At 35.6% G+C, this 15,343-nt stretch overlaps 1 protein-coding gene across 1 annotated transcript in view; it reads right to left on the bottom strand.

Annotated features, from left to right (window-relative positions):
- LOC142322784 (uncharacterized) overlaps positions 1-2,110 on the bottom strand; it is a 64,347-nt gene extending 62,237 nt beyond the window's left edge. Inside the window, exon 1 of the mRNA XM_075361861.1 lies at positions 1,856-2,110. Coding sequence (XP_075217976.1) covers positions 1,856-2,110 — 255 coding nt within the window. The remainder of the gene's footprint in view (positions 1-1,855) is intronic.
- Positions 2,111-15,343: the final 13,233 nt, after the last annotated feature.

Raw genomic sequence — 15,343 nt, 5'->3', positions numbered from 1 at the left:
CAAATGTATATTTTTAAAGGTGGGGAATAATTTTTCTAAAAATATTCATATAGAAATTAACTTTAACAAAAACAAAAAAAAAACATTTTTTGAGAAAAATTTTATCTAAATCGAACAGCCTCTTCGATAAAGGATAAAATAAGAAAAAAAATTACAAAAACTTTTCTATATTTTATATGAAGTATAAACATTCAAAAGATTTTTGAAATGTTTAAACCGAAGGCAGATACAGCAAAAGAGCAAATACATTTATTTTTAATTTAACAGGTGGAGTCGATTTTTGAAAAAAATATTTTGGATTATTTATATATGTATTGTAGGTAAAAAATTTCTTTAATAAAGTTTTCTGTAATATGCCTATGAAGCAAATCGATATTATTTTTTTCGCAATATTACCCCCACCCCCTTTACGAATTTGTAAAAATAGTATGACTAAGGCCTCATATATAGAAATACTTTGACAAAATTTGAAAAAAATCGATAGTAGTACGGAAATAGGCGTAGTAGCGCCAAAATCCAAGATGACGGCCGTCGGCCATCTTTAAATCCAAGATGGCGGATGGTCGCTATCTTGTGACGTCAGAAAGATGACGGGGGGGTTTCCATCTTGTGACGTTGGTGGCGCTAGTACGCCAGTGTTGCCAACGTGATTGTTAGTATTACATAAGAATAAATGAAGTAATATTTCAAAGGTTGGTAGTATTGTTGATCGGTTGTAGTGAGTGACGTGTTTGGTGGTAGAATAAATGAATAATATTTGAAATGAAAAAAAGTGGATCGGGTAGGTTTCGAACTGGCCCCAGTTGTTTGTTGGTTGTAGTTGACTGACGCCTTAGACGGTTCGGCTACGGTGGATGAGCGTTGGAGTGAGTTAAATTTGTTCTATGTAAGTTTTTGATTTATTTAATGTTGTTGTTGGTGTCTGTAACTGTCACTGCAGTCGCTGTAGTCGTGTTTTAACGTTACAATGGTCTGTGTGTGTATGTGAATAAAATTTTAGACTTACCTCGAGGATGTTCCTGGTCGTCGTAGTTATTGCACCTGGAGACCTCACCGCATTGGAGAAAGGTTCTCGTCGTAGATCGTGCACCGGGAGGCGGCGTCTGCACGTGTGTTTGCGTGCGTTCGTTAGGGGAGCGACGCAGGATGTTTACAGTGCGAGATGGGCGCTCGACTGAAGAATCGTCCGTCCGACGCGGTTTAAATTCGTCCAAAGGCCCAATCGAGGTGTCGGAATTCGAATCGGCGCATGCGCTCCAGCCGTTAGTGTGTACGTGCGAACTGGATCGTCGATTCTAAAAAGAATGGATGCGATAAGGAAAATTATTTGATAATTATCGAGTCACTAATGCAAACGTGTGTGTTGATGTAACCGGTTAAATCCAGTTGTGTCTTGATACAAGCGAAAAAATTCGCGTGACTTCATCCGTTCACGCCGAATGCTGAAGCACAGATGAATTTATTCTCGGTAGCAGACGACTAAGATGCTCGTGAGAAGTTTTAAAAACAGAACAAAGAACTAAACCCGTTTTTGTTAAACACTCTCCTCACCATTTGTAACACAACTGATAGTGGATAAATCCAATATCATATCATGTCACGGGCCTTGGAACTACTGCATTCAATAAGTGTAAAAAAATATCTTTAAAAAAAAAACAATAGTTAGTTACAATTTACTGTAAGGGGGTTTAAAATGTTTTTGTTTTGTGTATGTGTGTAATTTTGTGTTGTTTGTGTAATGTGTTTTTGTCCTGAAAAGGACAGTTTAAATAGCTGCCAGTTAATCTTTACTCAAATACCACGTCAAAAGCTTTAACAACGCGTCTTTAAATATAAGCTTCAGTTTCATATTTACCATCGTGTCGAACTCATCATCATTAAGTGTATCAGCAAATCGTCGTGGTAAGTATACATTAAATGCCGGTTCCTCTTCACCATCTCGTAAACGGCAGACTATACTCTTCCCGTAACATGTAGCGATTTTCCTCAGCCACAGAATTTCATATGGTTTGCCAACTGTAAGATCGCCAACGCTCTTTGTTTCAAGATTGGTAGCGATAAGTCTGTTATTCAACTGATGAATAAAATCCTTTCTGTTACCGTCAGACATGGTGATGTTGTTTGTGCAAGAACACGCTTTAGAATGACGTTAGGGTGGTTACATATTCACATCTGCTTAACAGCAACCGCTTCGGTATTCCAAAAATCGATGAATAATATTTATTTTAATTGTGTATCAACCGCAAAAATATATTTCAACCTGCTTATCAACTAACCACATCCGGTTGAGCCAATTATTTTTCTTTTAGCGAAGCGTTAAATAATTTTTATTCTTATCGACACGATAAATAATTCCACCAATCGACGCGATAATTAAAATAATTTTTTTTTCAATTAACCGCATACAAACAAGTTTGAACTTGCTTATCAGCAATGGGATAAGTAATATTTAATTGCTTATCTACAACTTGCATTCGTTCGTGCCAATTAAAAATTATTTTTTCCTTATGAAACGGTAATCACAAATCAACCACAAACTCGTTATTTTTTATCACGTTCTGTTAGCAAGTATTTAAAGGAAACAAGGTACACTGAACGTTATGCACAATGGATCTCGCTACCGAGGAGCAATTTATATTGTACGACATAGAGTGCGATAATAAAGAAAATATTGATCCAAATATTGGTGAGATTTTTCACTATTTGGAAACATTAAGAAATACTAATAACAATGTTGTAAGACTTTTAAAGAAAAAAAGAATAAAGGGCAAAAACCATTACACCCAATTGTATTTATGAACATTTAAGAATTTAATCGATTTAATCCCTCTCAGGTACATTCGCGTTGTGAGAGGATGATAGAAGTTTTATAAGTCTCTTAAGAACCTTTGCCACCACAAAAAAACACAATTCTGTTGCATTTCCACACCACCCAGGAGGTAGCAACTGCGGTGCGATGAGATTATTTTTATGCGAGTGATATCTCTCCGCAATAGGCCTACAAACACTCATGCAAGATTTTACAAGCTTATTTTTATATCCTCGTTGAAATCGTCAACATCACCGTTGTCTTTTTTTCCGTAATGTTAATATCATCGAACGATTTATTACAACGGTCAATTCATCGTCGGTAAATTTATTTGTATACGTCTTTGGTAATAAGGCTTGAAAACAACTCAGTTAATCCGGATCGCTGTCGTACAATATTACGCAAATACGGATCTCGCCGTATTGAGTAAATATTTTTCTCATTTTCAACAGTACGTAGCTCACACCGATATCAAGATCGGTCAATCTCTTGAACGGTATCTTCCTTAGAAAACAATATCCATCGTTGAAAATGTTAATAAATGCTATGTTGTCCATCTTTATACTCGCAGTGCTCACACTCGAATGGTGATTGCGAGTGCGATTTGCCTTCTTACCCCCTCTTCCCTCGGCAATTTTACAAAATAACCGGTAGAGTTCGTTAATATCGATAACTGTACAGGCGAACGGATTTTTCCATAACACTTCGTATTTATTTGCACGTACCATAGCGTGCATTCTTTTCACGTTTTCAATAATCAATTCGTACGAACACAAGCAAAGTATTCTGGTAGTCCACGGCCGCAATATTCGAATTTCTTACAATAGATAGCATGTGTTTCATCATCGCAGTGAACAGAGTGAGTTACAAGCATCATAAAACAATATTTGCAAATAAACGATGCAATAAACCTCAATTCGTTAACTGAATCGGTAAAAGTCCTCTCCATCGTCGTTATACTCCTCCCTATTATAATGAATATAATGCCTACACAAGCCGACAGAGCATACAGGAAAGTTAAGGAAAATTTTGGGGTACCTAAATTAAAATCAAATAATGTGTTAAACAAAGATGGTACACCAATATATAATACGAAAGGTAAAGTCAATAGATAGGTGGAATATATTGAAGAGTTATACGGAGGAAATGAATTAGAAAATGGTGTTTAGAGGAAGAAGAGAGTGAAAGGGGAGAAACAATACTGAGATCTGAATTTCAGAGAGCATTAAAAGATTGAAATGGCAGAAAGACTCCTGGAATAGACGGAATACCTGTAGAATTACTGCGTAGTGCAGGTGAGGAAGCGATTGATGGATTATACAAACTGGTGTGTAATATTTATGAAAAAGGGGAATTTCCGTCAGACTTCAAAAAAAGTGTTATAGTAATGATACCAAAGAAAGCAGGGGCAGATACATGTGAAGAATACAGAACAATTAGTTTAACTAGTCATGCATCAAAAATCTTAACTAGAATTCTATACAGAAGAATTGAGAGGAGAGTGGAGGAAGTGTTAGGAGAAGACCAATTTAGTTTGAGGAAAAGTATAGGGACAAGGGAAGCAATTTTAAAGAACAATTAAGATTCAGAGTAACAGGACAAGGTGAAAAGATAAAGATGCTACGATTTGCTGATGATATAGTAATTCTAGCCGAAAGTAAAAAGGATTTAGAAGAAACAATGAACGGCATAGATGAAGTCCTACGCAAGAACTATCGCATGAAACTAAACAAGAACAAAACAAAAGTAATGAAATGTAGTAGAAATAACAAAGATGGACCACTGAATGTGAAAATAGGAGGAGAAAAGATTGTGGAGGTAGAAGAATTTTGTTATTTGGGAAGTAGAATTATTAAAGATGGATGAAGCAGGAGCGATATAAAATGCCGAATAGCACAAGCTAAACGAGCCTTCAGTAAGAAATATAATTTGTTTGCATCAAAAATTAATTTCAATGTCAGGAAAAGATTTTTGAAAGTGTATGTTTGGAGTGTCGCTTTATATGGAAGTGAAACTTGGACGATCGGAGTATCTGAGAAGAAAAGATTAGAAGCTTTTGAAATGCGATGCTATAGGAGAATGTTAAAAATCAGAAGGGTGGATAAAGTGACAAATGAAGAGGTATTGCGGCAAATTAGTGAAGAAAGAAGCATTTGGAAAAATATAGTTAAAAAAGAGACAGACCTATAGGCCACATACTAAGGCATCCTGGAATAGTCGCTTTGATATTGGAAGGACAGGTAGAAAGAAAAAATTGTGTAGGCAGGCCACGTTTGGAATATGTAAAACAAATTGTTAGGGATGTAGGATGTAGACGGTATACTGAAATGAAACGACTAGCACTAGATAGGAAATCTTGGAGAGCTGCATCAAACCAGTCAAATGACTGAAGACAAAAAATACAAGCCGACTACAGTATCGATTTTTAAACTGTTGAAATATTCTTGTAATCCGTTGTGAAGTTCAGCGTAAGTGGCGTCGTAATTTTAACCACTCTAACCGTATTGAAACGGTATACATCTGCAGTTATACTTGTTGCGAGAGGAAACGCAGCGATTGTAATTTTCATCACGCAACGTTCTTACGCGTTGATTCAGAGAAAATCTAATCGTTCACACCGATGCGGCTATATCAACATCCATTGCTAAACTGCTGATGGAATTACACATCGGAAGGTCTTTTAAGGGAAAAAATACAATAGGCCTACTGTAAAACACTCTCCTAACCATTTGTAACACAACTGATAATGGATAAATCCAATATAATATCGTGTCACGGGCTTGGAACCACTGCATTCGATAAATGTAAATAAATATAGTTTTTTTAAATACAATAGTTAGTTACAATTTGTTGTATGGGGGTTTAAAGTGTTTTTGTTTTGTGTATGTGTGTGTAATTTTATGTTGATTGTGTAATGTGTTGTCCTGAAAAGGACAGTTAGGGAAAAATGGAGACGTGATTATTGAAATAAACATTTATATATCCAGTCACTTCTTCTTGTCTACAAAACCCACATGGATGGTTGTATTGAATTAAATTGCGGGTACAATCTAGAAAGAATGTATGACCACATGGTAGTATCGCTGCTCCTACGCGTGCGCTCAGACATATTACACATCGCAGCGTACAGGTCAAATCTTCACCTCGTATACTCCTTGTTCTACTGCGCATTTTAGATTCCTTAATACCTCGCTAAGTGATTCCAAAAAGGGTGTGTCTGCACTCTTCACACTGGCGATAGAGCGCACTAAGCCTAATACTGGTAACTACTCTTGATTTACCAAGTTCGAATGATGCTGATGCTCTCTCACACATATTAGTTTAATGTACAGCACTGTTGTAAAATGAATGTTGTAGCGAGAAGAGTGACAAATATACCTTATAAATGCGGTTGATATCGACTCTGTACTTACTGTTATTTCCCACTTGCTATTTTTACACAATTAAATAAGAACAACGGTTACGTTTCCACACAAACCACAAGGTAGCAACCGTGATGCGTTGAGATTTATTTTACATGAGTGAAATCTCTCCCCAAGGAGGCCTACTGTAAAACACTCGAATCTTTTTTTTTATATTTTTTATTTAATTATTTCTTTTTTTGCAAATGTTTGTAAGTGATTCAATGCAAGCATAAATAATATTCCTGGCATAAAACCAAGATGGAAGGCTACAACTATAATTGAGATCTCTAACCAAAGATGTTGATTCATCAACACCTTGTAGCAGACTGAGCTCTTCAGTGGTACTCGACGTGGAACAACATGTTCAAACGAAAGTGGTACGTTTTCCGTGATGCAGTTTTGACAACGAGTTGAGTGGTGATGCACATCCATCCTTTCGTTACACCAACAACAATTTACATACAATTCATTAAAGGAATAGTAATAACCTTTTTTGGGCAATTCTTTCTTGTTCTCCGCGTTTGTGTTCTCAAACGATCGCAATCGATCGGCTTCTCTCATCAGATCCAACGGCGTTTTACATAACGTCAACCACTCCATGTAGAAACAACCGGTTTGTAACGCACATTTTTCACTCGCCTTGTGCGTATGGTACGGACAATTTACGATGTAATTTAATTTCGGTTTCGGTGCATCGTCCGGTATCTGACGAACATCGTTATAAAACTGACGAAAAAATTCCACTTTCTCCAGCCCTTTGGTGTATATCGTAGCAAACTGCGAACATAACAACTTCATGATATTAACGTTCTATACGGCTTCGCCGAAATTCCAATCTATTTTGTGAAAGTTCCTCTCCAACCATCCGGCCATCCGTTTGTATTTAGATGTCATCTCGGACTTTGGGTACGGCGAACGAAAATGAATCATATAGCATCCATTACCGACAACGGCAAGTTACTTAACTATAAACTCACCTCGTTTGCTGAAAAAGCCGTGATACTCCATAACTCCTTCCATGACGAACGCTCATCCGTGTATATAGTCTGCTATGTGTAACCACCATCGATGTCTACGAAATCATGATGTTGTTGGTGGTGGGGGACAGCCCTCTATTCTTCTCCTCCAGCATACTCACCTTCTTCTTGTTTTTGGTCCTTGTGTTCGTCTTTTCAACTGAAGAAGTTTTATCATAAAATTTACTACGTGGTTTTTTTTTGCGGTTCTTCGTTGGTTTCGATTTCTCTACCGTCGATGTTATTGTTGATGACGGTTTCGTAATTTCGGGTTGGTTTTCCATGTTATGTAAGTTTCTTCCATGAATAGAAACGATTGAGTATCGTCTGGCGAATAAACACCTCCTCCTTCCATGACGGATGCCCAACAACTACTGATTTGTGTGCGCAGTCGGATTAAGCCTTTTTATACTTTCGAAGTAGAAGTGGTGGGGGTAACCCCCTCCACTTTTTTCTATAAATCCATCATAGTCACCATCATTATGTACATGTAACGTTGTTAGGTAATGATATATTAGTACTAGTAGCGTTTACTATTGGTAACTCTGCTGTCGTCGCTTAAGGTAATGATGATGTAACATTCCCTACAGTTTTCTTCAATGCGGTTTTGACAATATTATCGTTTAACGTTACTTTAGGTAATGAGAAACTCGTATTAACGACGTTAACGGTTGGTAACACTATTGCTTTTTCTGAAGGTAACGATGCTGTGATGTTGTTAACAGTGTCAGCAGACTTTTTTTTTGAAGAGGATGATACGGTAGTGTTGTAAAAAATGGACAATGCTTCCACGGATGATAAATTACACCATATTAACGGAATGTTAACTGGCGATTGTGTAGAAAAAAACCACTCTACATCGTATTGGTTTCATCGTTGTACACGTTTCATGCAAAATGTCACCCATTAATAGTGTTACAATTATACCAACTGCAATACCCCTTTTAAATACACTCAATGTTATCAACCATTTCGTAAACTGTTGCCAGTTGTCAGCGTTTGCTTTTTATCTTCTTCTCCTCACCGTCCTTAACCTCCTCGTCGTCGTTCACCTCCTACTCCTCCTCCAAACTGATCGATTTTAAATACCTCCCGCATTACATAAGCTTTTTCACTATTCCCGTAGGCGAAGTGTATGTGATGTTGCTATCATGTATATTGCGAGAGTAGGCGGTCGTGTGCGCTGGTATATTGTTTTTGGTCTCGAAATCGATACGTACATCTACGGTTCCTTTTTTAAGCAATTCGCTCTGACGGGAACAGTTGATAACTATTAATGGTACACTGGTCTTGAAATCTGCCAATCTGTAAGCGGCACACTCGTCCTCCGGTTTGTTGTAATAACAGGGCCGAAAGTTGGCGAACATAACATACATCATATTCACATCACCTTGTAAATTTTCGTACGGATATTATTGCGAATTAAATACAGAGGAACGTTTACCAATACGCACATCTCGAAGAGTGTCAGTGATTTTGTAGCTTTATCCTTTCTGTCCGTCTGTAAACCGAATATCACGTATCTCGGTTTCTCCGTTTGCGCACATGTCTATACCGTCCATGAATGTATGGTTGTTTGTGGTAGAGCCAGATATTCATGGATTTGCCATGTACGAAAAGCTATTGCTATCGGTCTATATCGTTCTACTACCTTCAACAATTGCAATCGCATCGTATCGGGAACGTGAACATACGGAATTTTCCACGCTTCCTTCGTCACTTTCAACTTGAAATCGTGTGCCCGTTTGAAAGCCGCTAGTGCGTTCATGTTGTTGGAAGATCTAAACAAAACCAATTCTTGTTTGACGTTCAATATTATGTGTTTGTAGTCTTCGGCAAAACCCATCAGCATACGCAGCGGTACGTAGAAGCAAAATCTTCCCGTGGTTTCATCCAAATCGAATTTACTCGACGCTTTGAACTTCCACCCGAAATTTTCCAAAATATTTTCTTCGCTTTTACGCAACGATAGAATATTCTTTATCATTGTCGTTATTCCTAAGTTTTGTACGCGACACATCTCCATTCCGTTTATCTCGTATCGTATCTCCTCAAAGACAAATGGTATCGCGTTGTTTGTTAACCACGATTCAGTTGCCTTTTATCGTCTGCCATAGTAGTTAGCGTCCCTTCGACCATCAAATAGCTTTCATGGGGTAACGTCCACACATCCTGTTGGTGCATCGGTATCCGGATTTCATCGTTGTTGTTGTAAGTCGACGAAGCGTACGGTAGATGAGTGTGATATTCGTACTCGGTGATCGTGTTGTCGAAAGAAACACTTTCACTGACATCCAGTATATTAGCCCCTATTGCTGCCATTTTGGTTCACCAAAACTGTAAAACCAAGTTTTTGAAGAAAAAACCCGTCACGCGATTTTAACGCTTTGGTGTTTGCACGTTGACTGATCGGTTTGCGTGTCGTTTTGCTACTATTACTACCGCTATTGTATATTAACCCCATCGGTTGGTATTCCTTTTATTTTATTTTTCTTTGTAAATGCAATCTCACCGTTATGGTTTCATTGCGGAAATTTATCGGTTTTTTTGTCCTAATCGGTAAACTTTATAGCGATCTCGTCTAAGCTCTTTGTATTCACCGGTAGATATATTATATTCATCGGCGATTCGATTATTTTGAAACCAGGCGGTACGCTTAGCGTAAATTCGTGCAACACATATCCCTCTGATCCGTTCGTATAGGAGCCTCGTATAAGGTTGCTTTCGACTCGTACGGTGTTCACGTTAATGGCAACGGGCTTCGATGACTCGTGCAATATATTCGCCACTAGATTAGTTTTTAAAACCCCAACAGCGGTTTCAAACTAACTCTTGATGTTAGATCGATCACAGCACTGCATTTAAGTTCGCATTTTAACGTATTGTTATTCGGCTGCATAAGTAAATTTATTTTGTGTTTGTCTTTTAGTTCATCGCTCAAGCGTTTAGCAATATCATCCACTTCGTACGATTCGGTCGGTAGTGTCAGCTTAATCGTTTTTTGTGGTTTCTTTGAAACGACAATAATTGTGTTGTTGATTCCCTCTTCGATATTCGGAATCGAGTTATATATGGTTAGGTTTATCCACGTCAATTCCCAATCGCCATCATACAAATCCAATAGCGGAAAGAATGTAGCGTGTAATAACGACGTATTTCTACTTATGCAGAACATGTTGATGTTTACGTGTAGGCTAATGAACCATGACTGAGAAATTCAAGACATAAATCATCGCCGATTTTACAGGTGTCTTGGCGTTCATAATACTAATCATTAATTTTCGTTGATGTAATTCCATATCGTCTACGAAGGACTTTGTAACGAGATCGGAGGTATTTTTAGGTATGCCAGCGTTAGTGATAACGCAACCTCTAGCGTCCACTGTCTTCTTTTCATCGAAAAGTTTTGTCCGCAAACAGTTGACAGTAACGACGTCTGTTGTTTCAATAGGATCACCGACTTTACATAGTCGCTTATTTGCAAAAGAGAGTGCGTTGTCATCTGATGGTAAAGCAGATGGGAAGTATTTATTATTGAAATCGGCATGCTTTACCTACGTTTGCCTTACAGTATCGTCATATCCTTTAGTCGCGAGATCAAATGTAAGATAGAACAGGTTTGGACAGCCAGTGATCCTTGCAAGGTCAAAGCTTGCACTGCGTTATCAATATTTCAGTCAATTAGCTATCAGTTTTGTGATTTATCGAGACTCGTTCAGATGATAATCTGTTTTGTGGATAGAGGTTAGGATTAAGGTTAATTAGAGTTGAACTTATACTTTTGCGGAGAGAGGTTAGGGATAATCTACAAAGATATGGCCCAACACTAAACTCCATCTCGTAGAACACTTGGCCGAATTTATATTTAAACGGAAATTTAGTCACTAACTGCATGTTCCATGCTCTTAGTCACGTGTACGATGGAATCACCTTACGAAGAGCGCCGTCAGTCATCTTCAACGGCTGTCTCTAACGACTATTAAGGTTAGTTTATGGATTTTCCTCCTTTTAAAAAACTGTAACCTTAAATTTAACTCTAACTCTAATCTTAATCCTCTCTCCACAGAACAGATTAACATCTGAACATGTCTCGATAACTCACAAAACCGATTGCTAATTGACTTGAGTACTGATAATGAAGAATAGACACGGAATGAAGAATAGCATTGAACAAGTCATGTGACTGATGACTATAACAAAATAAACTGTTGGGTTTCATTTACATGTTACATATATTGGATAATTATCCTAAAACGAGAGAGCTTAAAATTTCAATATTTTAATATTTTCAAATAAAAGTATTTCAGGTAGTTTGAAATATACCTTATTTAATATTTTTTTTTTTTAGTGTTTTCTAGAATGGTATAACTAATTAAATCTGTAATAAAACAAAACAAAGTTTGAACATTTAAAATGTAAAATTAGGAAATAAAATTTCATTATTTTCTCTTTTCTAATTTCGGTATTTTTTTAAAAAACCTTAATAAAAGTTTTAATATATAAACTTTTATTTTTTGAATAAACAGGTGTTTTGTATAATATTATATTTCAGAGTATTAATATACATTTTACATTATTGATTATAAACCAAGTTTTAAAACAATTTTACTTTTGAACATTACGTTTTGTGTTTTATAGTTATTCGTAAATTTTATTGTCTTTCAGTTCTATAAAACTATGATTAATGATAGATGTTTAAATGTTTCATGGAAAATCCTATTATTGCCACTAACTATACAAATGTATGAAATTAGTTTCAGAATTTAGTTTATTTATGATTTAATGATGTATGACAAATTTTTATTACGTATAATATAATAAAAATATGCATGTTTTATATTAATTATTTTTAATTTAAAAGTTGTTCTTTCTTTTTAATATTTTACCGTTCTCCTCATGAGCTCTTACCTTGTATTTACTGCTTCATTAGGTTAAAGTAGTTAATAAAAGTTATCGTACAAAAAATAATAGATTGAAGTATTAAATCAAGATATTCTCTACAATATGAAACATTTTTAAAAAGATCTGAAAACAAAGTTATTATATTTTCCTGGCACTGTCTGGAAAAAAATATCTGTTTATTCTTATATAGAAAGTAAAAAATCTTCAAAAAAATCAATATTTTTTAACTTTTTCTGCTCTCATACCCCCCAAAACACCTCCCAAGAAAAATGTTTTGATTTGTCTTTACTACGTTAAATGGAAGAAATTAAAAAAAAAGTTCCACTGAAAAATGTACAACCAATAAAAAATTACCTAAGATTTCTTTTTTGGGAGCTAGCGGGGAATTATGATGAATTTTATTGTAATATTATTATTAAAAGTTTAAATAAACCAACAAAACTTTTAAAAAAAATCGAGGTGTATTATTTAAATATGGTCAGTTCCCTCCCCTCATCGGTAATATTTCCCCCAGCCGCTAGTATTTTTTTTCTACTTGCACTAGTACTATTTTTGGGAAGACATTAAAAAAATTAGAGTAAAAAATATGCGATAAATAAAAATGTAGTTTTTTCAATGTTTTGGAAGGGAATAATTTGGGGGAAATTTTTTTTAAACGGTAAGATAAGCATGTTGACCCTAACGAAAAAAATTCAACCCCTGATACTGACCCCAATATTTTATCAACAAATTGCCCCATATGCACGAGTCTCTGTAATCCCATATTTCATAAAAATTTGGTTTATCCAGTCAAAAGTTATTAAGCTTTAAACACGTCAACAGATGTATATACGTACGAAAATTACTACTCACTTTATTTTGGGTCTCTGAGTCATGAAACGTTGAGAAATTCAAAAACACAAACCCCATTATTTTTTACCGATCACCGTTCTTTACTTCTTGTAGCGTAGCCTAAATCTATGATAAGCAGTAAAATAAATCTACTGACTTATAAAAAAAAATTAAGAAATAACATTATTTAAATTTTGATTTTTCAAGTCGGCATCAAATTAAAAAAAAAATCAATAACAAAAACCACTAATTTAATATTATCTTCAAACTAAAAACTAAAAAGTATCTTTACTACTTTTAATTTAAAATATATCTAGGATTATGAAATCGCTTACAGTATTTAAAAAGTCTATTATGAAAATGTAAGCCTAAGTGTATTATATGTACTAAAAACCTATGAAACTCGAAAAAATATTCGTCAACATAACTTGTATTCTGTTCGTAACTGCTGTTAACTGTTTGGCACTGAGAATGGCGTACGGCTGTACTTAAAATAATCATCATATTCATTTACTCTATTCTTTGTCTAAAACGGTTTTCCAAAATTATTTTTTATACGTATTTCATAATTGATTTGATCAATTTTAAGTAAAAGTAATAAAGACATTAACATTTAAAACACAATGACATTTTTGAAATAAAAATTTGTCAATGGCGAAACCGGGAAAGTTCTGCAACCCTTTGCTGTTTTTCTTTTATACGAGTTACGTTTATATAAAAGATTAGGTAGTAAATTAATGATTTTCTGCAGTAAACAATTCATTATTTAGACTCGATTCACTAGGGTAATTGTTTTTTTTTATTAACGGCCTCTTCAATTTTCCAGATCTCCAAATCTGTTTTTCAAGTACGATTCATAATACAAAGAAAGATTTTAAATGATTACTGAAATATATTAAGATCCATAAAACGCTCAAATCCTTTTTTATAAAAAATCTTTTATTCTTTTCTTATGGCTCACAATAGAAAAAAAAATAAATAAATATTATCACGGACAGAAATTTGAACTGTTTAAAACACGAAATAAATTTTCCTATAAAATTTTAGTTTTCTTAAATGCTATATTTGTAGTTTCCTTCGTGAACATTTTGCGTTTGGTTTGTTTTTCCTTTTATCTGGATAACGGCTAATCAGTCTAATTTAACATTAATCCCCAAACTGCAAAATCGGAGAGTGCGCTGTTTAGTTTGAACTGCGAATAGAAGTGGATGGAATTACCGGTTATATTAGGCTCTATGGTATTATTTTGGTACTGATTGAGAAATTATACATTCAATGAATTTTCCTCGTTCATAAATAAATAAAACATTAATTTATCTATTAATTTATTAGAAATAACGAAGGATGAATATTCGAAGGTTTACCACTTACCACTACTTCCTTTTGAATAATCACTAAAATAAACTATGCTATGTCGCGAATATATATTAACAAATATTTCCTTCCTTACTGTACAGTTACCGCATTAATTATGATAAGCTGATAAGTTTTTCCTGTACTTTAATTTAAGTATAGAAAATTTCTATTTATTTATTCATATCTGTCCATAAAACGAAGTTTCTGTAAGATTTTTTTAAAAATAAGTATTTTAATAGAAAATAAAACATTCTGCAACGGGTTCGATAAATTTTCCAATATTATACGAGCATTCAAAATATTATTTTTAAATTAAAAATGTTTTTGCATTAACAGAAATTATGTTACCAAAAAATCATTTTTTATATTAACGAAGTTCGGATATATAAGCGTATTGGATGAGTTCCCTCTCTGCTACTTTTAAAAATAATCACGAAATTAAACTTTAGTACCTTTTTTCCTCCCCTGTGCTAAGTATAACTCAGCCCAGGGGAGTGTTCTTTAACTCTAACGGATTTTCCTGCCCACCAGTTGTACGTCCGGCAAGGCAGGTCGGCCAGCCGGTAGGATTTGTTTTATTTTGCTAGCCTCTAGCCCTCAGCGAGGAGACTCCGAATTCAGCAATACTGCAACCTTTATCCCCTCGCAGAAGGCCGGGTCTCGGTCTTGTCTGCGCCTTATGCCTCAAATGTGGAGGTCCCCAAGATGATCCCCCACCGGAACTCTGGTCTTAACCCTCCCCTAGTGGATGACGGGTTCTGAAGATCTTCATCACAACAGGGAACCGTCATAGCGGTAAACGTCATGTACGGAGTCCCCAACTGATCATCGTAGCCGGCACAACAAGGCGTACCAGTCCTCTCAGCTGAGGCTGTCCAACGCCTCCCGTTAGAAGCCCCTTCTCCGCTCCTCATCATCCTTAGCTCGAAGTACCGTCCGGAAAAAGAGACTGAACGTATCACAACGAGCTGCGGAAGCAACTATGTGAGTTAGTAAGAATGCAGGCCAAGCTGGAAATCCCTACA

The sequence above is a fragment of the Lycorma delicatula genome, chromosome 4, assembly GCF_047948215.1.
Source record: "Lycorma delicatula isolate Av1 chromosome 4, ASM4794821v1, whole genome shotgun sequence".
Taxonomy (NCBI): Eukaryota; Metazoa; Arthropoda; class Insecta; order Hemiptera; family Fulgoridae; genus Lycorma; species Lycorma delicatula.
Note: the sequence above shows the minus strand (reverse complement) of the source record. Positions and strands in the feature narration are given on the sequence as shown.